At 38.0% G+C, this 13,537-nt stretch overlaps 1 protein-coding gene across 5 annotated transcripts in view; it reads left to right on the forward strand.

Moving 5' to 3' along the window:
- APAF1 (apoptotic peptidase activating factor 1) overlaps window positions 1-13,537 on the forward strand; it is an 82,494-nt gene that overhangs the window by 26,073 nt on the left and 42,884 nt on the right. For all 5 annotated transcript variants that reach the window (XM_065937340.1, XM_065937366.1, XM_065937374.1 and 2 more), the window contains exons 12-16: window positions 65-249; window positions 3,035-3,161; window positions 4,436-4,561; window positions 6,595-6,726; window positions 8,990-9,115. In XM_065937340.1, the coding sequence (XP_065793412.1) occupies window positions 65-249; window positions 3,035-3,161; window positions 4,436-4,561; window positions 6,595-6,726; window positions 8,990-9,115 (696 nt within the window). The remainder of the gene's footprint in view (window positions 1-64; window positions 250-3,034; window positions 3,162-4,435; window positions 4,562-6,594; window positions 6,727-8,989; window positions 9,116-13,537) is intronic.

A 13,537-nucleotide genomic window follows, 5' to 3' on the forward strand; every position in this document is an offset into this window, starting at 1 on the left:
GAAACAGAGAAATGTCTGATCTTGGTTCTGGTTATGTTTCTAAGCAATTCGATTTTGTTCATAGGATGGTACAGACTGTGAGAATTTCCAGGAGTTTTTATCTTTAAATGGACATCTTCTTGGACGACAGCCATTTCCTAATATTGTGCAACTGGGCCTCTGTGAACTGGAAACTTCAGAGGTTTATCGGCAAGCTAAGCTGCAGGCCAAGCAGGAGGTCGATAACGGAATGCTTTACCTGGAGTGGGTGTAAGTAGGTTAGGAGAGAAACCAGAGGGAGCAGAGCGCTGACTGTGTCATTATTTCTCAGGTAGCGAATACATTCACTCCAGGAAGATTTAACTACTTTGGAAAGGGCTCAAACTTTTAATAAGCATTCTTACTTATTGAAAAGTTCTAGAAAAGTAACCATATGTTTTCAAAGAGTCCATTGAAATAGATGCTTGCCTATAAGTTGACTTTTGACAAGTCATCCTAAATATTGCTATAAATGCTTTACTTAAAAATACATTGTAGTAGTGAAGAGCATTGTTTTTGAATCTACAAACCTAGGTTTGTGACTCAATTCTCGAACCTAAGAGTTTTGTGATTTTTGAACAAGTTAACAGGTTACTTTCCTTTCTCATACATTGAGTAGTAATAACAAAGCTTTAAAATAAGCTCTGAAAAAAAAAATTAAATAAAATAAGCTCTGTTTTTGTGACAGTTTAAATGAGATATTGGATATAAAGTGATGAGTACTTTGCCTGGCATAAAGCCCTTATTGGGCTTCCCTGTTAGCTCAACTGGTAAAGAATCCATCTGCAAGCAGGAGACCCAGAGTTGGTCGCTGGGTCAGAAAGATCCCCTGGAGAAGGGAATGGGTACCCACACCAGTATTCTTGCTTGGAGAACTCCATGGACAGAGGAGCCTGGCGGGCTCTGGTTCTAGGTTGCCTGGGCTTGACTCCTAGCTCGTGCAGTTTTTTAGTTGTGTGTAAATAGAAGAGAGTTAACTCAGCTTCTCTTGCCTAGTGGTACTATTTCATAGCATTATTGTGAGGATTAAATGAATGTGTGTGTATATGTAAACATGAATTTGTAGGTTGCTTAGAACAGTACTTAGATCTTAGAAAGTGCTCCATGAATATTAGTAGTTGTTGTTAAGAATAAGTAGCATTTACTATTTTGCCTGGTTTATATAGTTGGTGTAATATATACAACTGAATTTGTGTCTTAGTGACTAAAATAGAATTGTAATACTTGGTCTCATAATCAGATCGGCATAGATTTAGTTCTTGTTCTCTTTTGAATTGTTGAGTTTGTTATTATTTTTTCTTTTTTTTCTCATTTCATCACTTGTATTTCAACCCTTTGATGCTTAGTCATTTATAGCTGTATCATTGTTTTTTCTTTTTTTCTGGCTCTGTGGCTTGTGAGATCCCAGTTCCCTGACCAAGGGTGGAATCCGTGTCCCCTACAGTAGAAGCATGGAGTCCCACCCACTGGACTGCCAAGGAATGCCCTTTATAGCTGTATTTTTTTATTAATAAATTGATTGATTATTTTTGGTTGTGCTGGATTTTCGTTGCTGCATGATTTTTCTCTAGTTGCAATGTACGGGCTTCTCACTGTGGTGCTTCTTGTTGCAGAGCACGGGCTCTGGGTGCACAGGCTTCAGTTGTTGCGGCTCTGGGGCTCTAGAGCTTAGACCCAGTAACTGTGTTGCACAGGCTTAGTTGCTCCGCAGCATGTGGGAGCAGGGTCAGGTATAGAGCTCATGTCTCCTGTATTGGCAGCTGGGTTCTTTACTCCTGGGCCACTGGGTAAGCCTTAACTAGGCTTGACCAGGTCATGTTCAAAGAAGCTTTATTTTTCAGTACTAGAAAGCTTTTCTGTTCTTTCTGTAGAAAGTTTCGGTTCGTATAAACTTAACTGAGTTTCAGCTTTCAAAGAAATCACTTATTCATAGATTCATTTGTTCTTTAATACTTTTTGGCTATATGTGCATCATTGTGACTGGCAGTTTCCGAATTTTGAGAAATTGAGTAGATAGATAGTGGAAAGTAGTTTCTTAATCTTATTCTCTGAATTTTGCTGGTACCTTACCTGTTTATCCTCTGGATTCTCATCACTCTAGTTTTTGTAGCTTGTTTTTTATCACTTCTAGTGAAGTTTAATACTTCCTAGGCAAGATTTAAGTCTGATTTACCTTTGTGTTCTCTTTTGTCCTTTGGTCTATTTTGTGTGTGACACTTGCTTAGAATAGGTATCGTTACTTACATTTACATATAAGGAAAAGGAAACTTACTAGCTTACGTTATTTGTGTACGTTTACACATCCAATAAGTAGTAGAACTAGGGTGGCCTTTTAGGTTTTTCTGACTCCTAACCTTTGACTCTTAAGGTGATATCATTTAACATACTTACTCATAGTGACTGGGGTGTATATGTGTGTGTAATTCAGACACTTCTAATACTTTCCCCATTTTAAGTATGTGCATTACATTCCTTTATCCTTTAGCCCTGTAAAGTAATATAATATATATAGTAGTGGAATAGTATTTAGTAGATTAAGATACAAAGAAAATGACTTTTCTCCCCCTCTATATTGGAATAATTAGAGAAGAGCAGTTTTAAAGTGCATATCATAATGGTGGGTGTAATGTCATATTTTAGTTAGGGAATGAGCTTCATTTTGGTATCTTTCCTTTTAAAAAAAGATGGTTTTTTTTTTTTGAGGTTTTTCCTTTCATAATGTTTTCTCTGCACATGTTGTTATTACAGTATCAGAGGAAGATAAAAAATGATGTCTATTTGATTAACTGGATATTTATAATACATGATAGGTTGCTTGATACGGGGTAACTTTTATCTTGAGATGCTGCTTGCTGTTATGCTTTTTTACTTCAGGTGATCTCCACTGTCATTTACATGTTGGTAATGTAAGAGTTTTTTATTTTTTGGAGCATAACTGTGTTAAAAGAGTTTATTATGGAAAGAAAATGATTACTTACATTTATTTGGTTTCTGTTCATTTTTTCCTTATATTTAGAAACAAAAAAAACATGAAGAACCTCTCCCGCTTGGTTGTCCGCCCCCATACAGATGCTGTTTACCATGCTTGCTTTTCTGAAGATGGTCAAAGAATAGCTTCTTGTGGAGCTGATAAAACTTTACAGGTAAACCTTTCTTTTGAGAAAAATTGAGTCATGTACCTAATACTGGGTGTATTTTTTTTCTTTTTCTTTTTCGGCCATGCCACATGACTTGTGGGATCTTAATTCCCCAACCAAGAATTGAACCTGGGCCCTGGCAGCGAAAGTGCCAAGTCCTAACCATTAGACTGCCAGGGAATTCCTGTGTGCATATTAGAGTATATTTCAATTCTGAAACTCAAGAAAATTACACATTAGGAGTAGAGGAACATTGAGATCTCTTGAACATCTTATGAAAGATATCTCTATAGATTTAAAAGATATGGTGGTGTGTTTTCATAATTTTAAACTTGCCAAGTGTTGTAGAAGTGCCTTTTACCTTAGCATTCAGTTACTGTCACCCATGTGCCAGCTAAGGGTAATGAGGAAATGATCACTGTTAAAGGACAGAAGGATGTCATAGTGCAGTGAACAGGGCTCTGATTAAAACATGCTGATTAAATCAAATACCTTTTTTTGTCACAGTCTTGGGAAAATTTCTGATTGTAAATAGGAATTGGACTAGACTATTTCCTAAGATGCTTGAAGGTGCTTTCTTTAATTTCTCATTTGTTTTCAGACAGCATGATTGAGTGTTTTTTTTTTAAATTGGTATTGAACCTTTTGATTTTGAAGGAAACAAAAATTAGTCTTAAAACACTTAAATTTAAGATTACAAAGGACTTCCCTGGTGGTCTAGTGGCTAAGACTCCACGTTCCCAGCTCAGGGGGCCCAGGTTCAGTCCCTGGTTGGGGAACTAGATCCCATGTGCTGCAACTAAGAGTTCACGTGCTACAACTAACAAAGATCCCACATGCCACAAGTAAGACCTGATGCAGCCAAATAAATAAATAGTATTTTTTAAAAAATTAAGATTGCAAGGCTATGATTGTAAGCCTTACTTCTATATGTGTACTTGATTACTACTTGTATTGATTTGGCTTTTGAGCCACAGAAAGCATATTGAATAATTTGTTTTCTGTTGATTGTTAAGAATTTGCTAAGCTGTTTTCAAGAACTGAAGCTGTCCTGTCAGTTCTTTTTTTGATGTTATAAACATTTAACAAGGGACAATTTTCTTTTTTATGTTAAGGCATGTGAATTCTGATAAATTTTGATTTTTTTGGATTGATATTGCCAAGGTTCACTTCTCTTGCAAAATAATAGTGATTAAGATCTTTTAAAGAAACATTTTTTATTGAATGATGACCCATGGGTAAGCAGTTATAGTAAAAAGATCTTATTGTTGTGTGTATAGGTATTCAAAGCTGAAACAGGAGAGAAACTTCTAGAAATCAAGGCTCATGATGATGAAGTGCTTTGCTGTGCATTCTCTGCAGATGACAGATTTATAGCAACCTGCTCAGTGGATAAGAAAGTGAAGGTATGGAACTATTTTCTTCTTGAGTTGTAACCACCATAAAATTCATTTTCTTTTTCTGTTACTGAGGGACTAGAATAAGTTGGGTTAAAGGACTCTAGCCTGTTTATCGACTAACTTGAGGCCAACCAGTTTTTATCCATTATAAATTAATGCTGTCTAAAATTTTTTATTTATAAGCACTAGCAAAAATGCCTAGGTTGATCAGCCCATGATATTTATCAGGCAGCTGGGAAAAACAATTTCAAATTAATGAATTTGCCTGCTATTTATTGATAAGTCTGTGAGTTAAATATCAATTGAAATCTCCAAGTGTATTGTGATCAGAAGTGTTGTTGCAGAAAATTATTGTCTGAGATTGATTCCTGTTGTAAAATATATAATCTTTGAAATGCAGCCCAGATTTTTTATCTTTATGAACTGTCTTGTATTCAGTGCAAAACTAGATGAATAAACATACTAACAATCATGTTACTAGTCTACAAAGTAAATAGAGAAAAGAAAACCCATTGATTTTTACCTTTAATTATTTTTTTGTCTCTTATTCCTAAATTTGGCTTTAAGCCAGAGCATTTATGTGGAATTGAAGAGAACCTGAAGTCTAGAGGAATGTTTTATTTGACAAATGGAGGGAAATCGTCATTGTAGGCTTTTTTCCAAAAGGGGTGTGGGGTGCTGAATCTGGATAGGTGGGGTGGGCCTTAGTGGACCTGGAAATATGAAAGAGACTTGAAAGTTTTCCTGAAGTTTGCACCTACCTGAAGAGGACCTTGGAGTGTCCAGGAAAAATCTACTTCTTGATAGATTGGACTCTGTGTGGCTTTACAACTAACCAGTTAGTTTACTTTGTAGCCTCTATTCTGAGTCAGACTTGGAGTTGGCCATTCTGTGCTGTTCCAGAGTCAGAGCTATGTGGCTCAAGTTTCTGTTTGTAAGAAATTTAAAGCAAGAGGCTGAAATACTTATTGAAGAATTTTGAAATAAACTCTTTGGACTTCTGGGGAGTGCTTTGAGAGGATAAAACAAAATGCTGTGGAAGGGCCATTAGTACCTCTAACAGTCCAAAGCCCAGTAAAGAATCACTAGGTAATTTATTTCTTTTGTTTCTTCAATGGAGCAGATTACTTTCATAGTAACCATGAAGAAGACTTCTTGAGAACTTAACACTGCGTGAGGCTTTATACTATACACTTACTCATATTACGTTATCCTTTTCTCACTACTTCTTGGTAAGTGTTGATCCCATTTTACAGATGAGGAAACAAGTTCAGAGATGAAGTCACTTGCCCAGGCTAGGTAACTAATACCTAGTGGAACCATGATTAGAGAAGGAAATGGCAACCCACTCCAGTGTTCTTGCCTGGAGAATCCCAGGGACAGAGGAGCATGGTAGGCTGCTGTCTCTGGGGTCGCACAGAGTCAGATACGACTGAAGTGACTTAGCAGTAGTAGCAGCAGTGGAACCATGATTGAAAGCTAGGTTTCCCTAGCTTTTATTTTTTTTCCCCACTTACACATCTGCCTTTACTTATTTATTAGTACCTTGAAGTCAGCAGAACACTTGTCAAGTTCTTTGTCATTCAACACCATGAATTGTGGAAGAGAGGTGCAAGTATTCCCATTTTTCAGAGTGGGGGGCTGAGATGCAGGTAAATTAAGGACTTGACTAGATATACCAACTTAAAAATGGTAGAGCTGGGCCTTGGACTGGCTGTGATTAATTTTTCTGATCTGAAGTCCATTATCCCATCCCCTTTATAACACTTTTCTGCCTGCTATCATTCATTTGAACATGTGAAATCTTGCCCTTGAAAAATGTAATGTTTTGCATTACTTGCAGGTAATTAAAAAAAAAATTCTAGCAAAATGCTGACATTTTAGGGAAGGGGGAGGTATTCATTAGCATCATGTCTGACTGGGAAAACCTGGCAGACAGGATGGATAACATCTGCAAAACAGTTCACATTTGCTTTGCTTCTCTATATTCCCTTTGAAAATAAGGTACTTGTAAACTTTATTCTCTCTATTCTCTTCAGATTTGGAATTCAATGACTGGGGAACTAGTGCGTATCTATGATGAGCACTCAGAGCAAGTCAATTGCTGCCACTTCACCAACAACAGTAATCACCTTCTCTTAGCCACTGGTTCAAATGACTACTTCCTTAAAGTAAGTGTGAATGAGAATCATGTAGATAAACTTAATAGATATATCAGAACATCTCCTTTGATTTTTTTTTCATATATTGTGTTAATCAAAGATCTTTTGGTTATAGGGATAGAAACTTTCGTATTAGCTTAAGGAACAACAGCAAAAAGAATGTTACTGGCTCTTGAAACTGGAAAGTATGGAAGGAACCTGTCTTCAGGCATAGCTGATTGCAGATGCCTGAACTACATTATCAGGCCCTCAAACTCCTCCTGCATCTCTGGATCCCATTTCCCTTTGTGTTGACAGGCGTATTCCATCTGTATGGTGGGAAATATGGGTATCCTTGGCTCGGGTGTGCATGGTTACTGCAGCTCATAATCACAGGCTCAGGGCCCGTGGCTTTCCCATAGAGAAACTGTTGTACGGTATATCCTTGTAGCTTATTTTACACACGATAGTTTGTACCTCTTGGTCCTCTGCCACTATCTTCCCCTCCCTTCCTTCTCCCCACTGGTAACCACTAGCTTGTTCACTTATACAGATATAAGTGATATCATACAGTATTTGTCTTTCTCTGACTTAATTAAAATTAATTAAAATTAGTGCTTCTCAAGATGGAAAATTGTTTGGATAGATATACAACAGATATCTGTGAATAACTTTTGACGTTTCCTTTTAACATTTTGTAGGATGAGGAAGTTCATATTTCCTTTTTTTAAATATAGACAAAATTCTCTAAGATGTGGGAAGTGGTTATTGGTTGGTCAACCATTTTAATTAAGGACAAGTTTTACTTTAAGACCTGTCGTTCCACACCTGCATTTCCATGAGGTCTGTTAGAATTTACTTCTTGTGCTTTTTGAACTGAGAGAAATCAATGAAAAGATGTAAATCTGAAGTTGCCCCCACGTAACTTGTGTTATCTGCAGATCTGGGTTTATCTAGGACTGGGATTAAAGGAGCCCAGGGATGGAGATGGACATAAGGATCAGGACTTACCTCATTTACTGATTATTCCCAAAGGATTTTTACCAAAATTAATTTTGGGACATAAAGTATTTCTCTTTCTTTGTTTAACCTAGGTAGCATAAATCACCAGAGCTGACTGTTGCCTTTTGTTTACATTGCTTATACTTTTCAGACATACCCCAAAGGAGAAAGAATAATCATGAACCCCGTGGTGTCCATTGCCTAGCTCCAACAATTGTCAGCATTTTGCCAATCATATTTTATTCCCCTACCACATCCCATTTTTTTTTGGACTAAGCATTTTATAGCAGATCCCATCATTTCACTCAGGATACTTTGGCATGTATCTCTCAGGTATAAAACAAATAGCATGTCTTTATCATACCTAGCATAATAAACAATTTCATAGTATACCTGGTCCATATTCCTTTTTTCTTATTAGTCTCAAAACATATCTTTCTGCCATAGGTTTGGGCTTCCTAAGGTGGTGCTAGGGTAAAGAATCCGCCTTGCAGTGCTGGAGATGTAAGAGATGTAGGTTCGATTTCTGGGTTGAGAAGATTCCCTGGAGAAGGAGATGGCAACCTACTCCAGTCAGAATCCAAACTTCAAGTGGCATTTGGTTGATAGGTCTCTTAAGATACTTAGTTATTCTATAAACGTTCTCCTTCCTGGTTCCTCTTTTTTTACGCCACTGATTTGTTAGAGAAATTGAGTCAGTTTTCCTGTGGAGTGTCCCACATTCTGGATTTGGTTGACTGCTTCCAGGAAGGGTTGTTTAACTTGCTGTTCTGATCCATTATGTTTGCTGTCAGATGAGTCTATATCTATCTATACAGTCTTTATATTTTTGAATCATTTTCTAGAGTGTTAATAGATTTTAGCCTAGTTAGTAGACTCAAGGTTTATATTGGGAAATCTTAGCAGTGACCATTTATAGAGTTGGATAACTTAGCATCTCAAAAAATTACAAATAAAATGTAATTTATTTTACATATTACTTATTATAGAGCTGAATAAAAAAATAATTTCAAACTGCTTTGTTAAAAATAAGCAATGGCTAGTTTAGTGCTCAGATGAAAGCCTAGGTAAGTCTTCAGGTCCCTTAGATTTAGGTGCTAATCTAAAGGCCGCCCCATTACTTGTTAATTACATGCTCACCTTTATGTTTGACACCTTTGTCAAACTGAATTGAACATATTCCTATAACTGGAAAAGCTTAAGTGGGAGGGGAGGAAGAACTGTACATGATTTCTAACTTTTCCCCATTCAGTGGTAATGTTTCAGTTATCTTTTTATCTTTCTCAAATAGCTCTGGGATCTGAATCAAGAAGAATGTCGAAATACCATGTTTGGCCATACAAATTCAGTCAGTCACTGCAGATTTTCACCAGATGATCAGGTTTTGGCTAGTTGTTCAGCTGATGGAACATTAAAGGTATGGTTTTGTTCATTGTTAAAGTGAGTTTTCATAACTGTATTATCTTATACTTGGGTTATGGAAATAGGTTTCTGTTTTTCACATTGCTACAGAAAGCTGCTTCCTTCACCTTCCAGGAGCATTTTTAATGTAATTCCTTGTCATAATGATTGTTTATTAATGGTTTACTACCCTGTGCTTTAAAGTTCGTATAATTGAAATTCTTTAGTGTTTTTCGAAATGTGTTTATTAATATTTAGTTTTGGCTGTGCTGGGTCTTTGTTGCTCGTCCAACTTTTCTCTAGTTTTGGCAAGTGGGGACTACTCTCTAGGTGGGGTGTGTGGGCTTCTCATTGCAGTGGCTTCTGTTCTCTTCCTAGAGCATGGGTTCTAGGGCATGGGGAATTCAGCAGTTGCAGTTCTTGACCTGTAGAGCACAACCTCAGTAGTTGGGGCACATGGGCTTAGTTGCTCCACAGCATGTGGGATCTTCCAGGATCAAGGATTGAACCCTCATCTCCTGCATTAGTAGGTGGATTCTTTACCGCTGAGCCACCAGGGAAGCCCAAGTTCATTATTTTAAGCATTATATTAAATTATGATTTTATAAAACCTTTTGAGCTCTATGGTATGAAGTTTGTAAAGTTCTTGCTTTTATTTATCATTCCCTTATTCTGCTTTTTATGTTCCTGTATTCCTGTTCTTGAGAAATCATGGGGGGAAAGTCAGAGCTAGGGAAAAAAAACTTATTCAGTCTCCTGAAATTTATAGTGTTTTTTTTTTCCTTTCCCTTTAACAATCTTTTATTTTTTATTTTTTAAATTTATTTTTTTTTAATTTTACTTTTTCCATTTATTAGTTGGAGGCTAATTGCTTTACAATATTGTAGTGGTTTTTGCCGTACATTGATATGAATCTATAGTGTTTATAAAAAAACTAAAATTTTAAAATCTCCACCTTCTCAATAAGATCTTAATGCCACTTTCTTTGCCATTTCCTGTCTCTGCCGCTATTCTGGTCTTCCTTTCGTGTTGAATCCAGTCCTTCTCTGACTTCCTCATCTCCCTCCCATGCTGTAGTGTTTGGTCTGGTTCATGGTGTCAGACCCTCATGTCTCATAGCAACCTTCTGCAGTATATTTCCATCTCTCTCTATCTCAACACATAGCTGCTAGATGGACTCTCTACCTCTGTTTTCATTTTGCCTTTTTTAGCTGGAACATGAAAGTACCAAGTTCTCCATTTTATAAACCCAGGCTCATCAGACACACCTCTAAGGTCTTCACCTTCATCATTTTTATCTCTGTTCCTATTCAGTACATTAATTGTCACTTCTGGGCAAGATCATTTTGGGCGCTTATTTCAGCTACTGTCCCTATATATGTGTTTCATTAGTCTTTTTGAATTTTTTTTTTTTTTTGCCTCCAATTCACTTGTCTATAATTTTTGATGACCCTCAACTTTATAAATTTAACACACGGTAAATGCAAAGTCTTCTTCAGAGAGTGTTCTCTTAACATCCATCCATCTGGTTGTGAGAATATATATACATATCTATCTACCTGTATCTGTATGTATAGATGGAAACTGCTTGATCTTTGATTTCTGCTTGTAAATTAAAAATATATATATATATATTTATTTTTAAAAGTTTTTGGCTGTGTTGGGTCTTGATGGCTGCACGGGCTTTTTCTCTAGCTATGTTGGGTGGGGGCTACTCTCTAGTTGCAGTGTGCAGGCTTGTCATTGCTGTGGCTTCTCTTGTTGCAGAGCATGGGCTCTAGGTGTACAGGCTTCAGTAATTGAGGCACGTGGGCTCAGTAGTCGTGGCTCCCAGGATCTAGAGCATAGGCTCAGCAGTAGGCCCATAGGCTTAGCTGCTCTGTGGCATGTGGGGTCTTCCTGGACTAGGGATTGAACCCATGTCTCCTGCATTGGCAGGGGGATTCTTCACCACTGAGCCACCAGGGGAGCCCTCCACTTATGAATTTGTTGCACGGTTCAGTTTAGTCATTTTCATGTGTCTTCTGTTTCTTTAATAAGGTTAAATATAGGTTTCTTTGATAAGGTTAAATATAAATAAGATTAAATATGACCTGCAGAGACCTTGTCATCTTGTTGTAACTCTCTGAAGTTCATTGTACACAGTTGTACTCAAAACATGTGCTCAGTAGATTTTCTTGGCATGTACCTCTTCCAGGGAAATACTTGAACCCACCAGGCTCTGTTTTACTTGTTAGAATCTCCAGAGATTTGTTAATGCTACTAGGTGACTTTTAACCTACAGCAAGCTAAACTCTGTTGATGCTGATCCTTTGGTTGAATCTAACCTCTCTTTGTTGACTGAGGATATCTCATTTTTGTATAGATTACTTCAGGGCATCTAGGGATTTTCTGGATAGAACATTACTTTATAGAGTTTCCTAGCGTTTAGTAGATGTTGGGAGCATTCTTAGAACATTCAGATAAACGGATTTGGCCTCTGTGACATGTTCTCTGTAAATACCAAATATCTGTGTCTTCTTTGGGATGATCCATGTCGGAGGTTTTTCAGAGGCCTGGTGAAGGCAGCACTCTTATGAAAGGTTCTTTCAGTCCTATGAGTTTTTGGTTTTTACTTAAGAGAATGACTTCAAGAAAGCATTTTATATCTCAAGGCAGGTTCTCCTTTTATCTCCATTGCCAATTCTAAGTTCTGGGAAGATTCCATTACTATTAGGTTGTTTAATGTTGAAGAAAGTTGTGAAACCAGGCCATTTATCTGTTTAACAATTTCAATTTGTACAACTCAACTAGGCCTTCTTTGCTGCCAAGTTTGTTCGCTGAATTGAATTCACCATAGTGCTTGTTCCAAACCTTTCTTGTTGTTCTTAAGCCCTCAACCCTATCATTATATCTCTTTCATTCTATGGAGATAACCTTATCTCATACCTATTCAGAAGGTTGACACCACCCAAGAGCTACCCATCATGAGCTCCCTCAGAAATTGCCATAAAAGACGCTACATGCTAAGACACTTCAGTTGTGTCTGACTCTTTGTGACCCTATGGACCATAGCCTGCCAGGCTCCTCTGTCCATGGGAATCTCCGGACAAAAGTACTGGAGTGGGTTGGAGTGCCATGCCCTCCTTCAGGGGATCTTCCCCAACCCAGGGATCGAACCTGTGTCTCTTATGTCTTCTGCATTGGCAGGCAGGTTCTTTACCTCTAGTGCCACCTGTGAAGTAAAAGGCTTTACTGCACTTCTTTTCTCTCATCTCCTTTCTCAGGAAGTCCTCTACTTGTGCCTGCTGTTTCTTTTTTCCTTCTTCTTCTGATACCTTGCCCCATTGGTTATTTCTGTGTTGCATTTTCAGTTTTTCTTTTCTTTTGAACCCCCTTCCACAACTTACAGATATTCTTGGGCCTTCCTAAGCATTATAAAACCAAAAAAGTGAAAACCCTTTGATTCTTCCTTGATTGTGTTATCCTCTGAAACATTCAGTTTTTCTTTCTGACTAGACCTTTAAGTCCCCTACACTTGCCTCCATTTCCTGACTACTCGTTCACTGCTTCACCCTTTTTCAGCCTGGTTCTGTCTTCTGTGTATTCCCTTGAAGAGTAAAATCCAGTTGTATATCATTTTCATTATTTTTGATGTAAAATCTAAAGCTCTTTGGATGAGTGTGGGATCCAGTATTTTTCTTTATCCAATTTTTATTCTTTCCCTTGCTATCATACTCCTGTTGACCACCTGCGTTTCCTTTTTGAAACTCCTCATTTGACATCAATGTTTTCTTCTTTCTTCTCCTGTCTCTCTTGCTGTGCTGCGCTTAGTCACTCAGTTGTGTCCGATTCTTTGTGACCCTGTGGACTGTAGCCCGCCGGGCTCCTCTGTCCATGGGGATTCTCCAGGCAAGAATACTGCAGTGGGTTGCTGTGCCCTCCTCCAGGGGATCTTCCCAACCCAGGGATCAAACCCAGGTCTTCCGCATTGCAGGCCGATCCTTTACCGTCAGAGCCACCAGGGAAGCCTGTCCCTCTTACCCCTTCTGTAACTTTTTCCTTCCCATTAAAATATGGCCGTTCCTCAAGCATCTCGTTTTGGCTGCCACCTCCTTCACCTTTTTTCTGTTTCATGTCAGCCAGTTTCACGGCTTTCTCTCCTCTCTCACGTGAGTGTGTTTCACATTGTTCTGTCCTGCCCTCGTTTCTCTTACGTGCTTATGTCCTGCATTTTTAACTGTCTGCTCATGTGCTGACACTTAGATAATACACCGTACCTCAAACTCTGTCCTCCAAACTAAACTCATTTTTTCTTCCCCAAACTGACCTACTTTTTATGGTTCCTGTATGTTTTCATGGTTTTGATTAGACCAGTGTTCAGGATTTACTTCATCCTGACTGATCACAGTTGGGCCATGTAGTATATGACGATTTTTTTTCCCCCTCCTTTCTCACA

The sequence above is a fragment of the Muntiacus reevesi genome, chromosome 1 (genome assembly GCF_963930625.1).
Source record: "Muntiacus reevesi chromosome 1, mMunRee1.1, whole genome shotgun sequence".
Taxonomy (NCBI): Eukaryota; Metazoa; Chordata; class Mammalia; order Artiodactyla; family Cervidae; genus Muntiacus; species Muntiacus reevesi.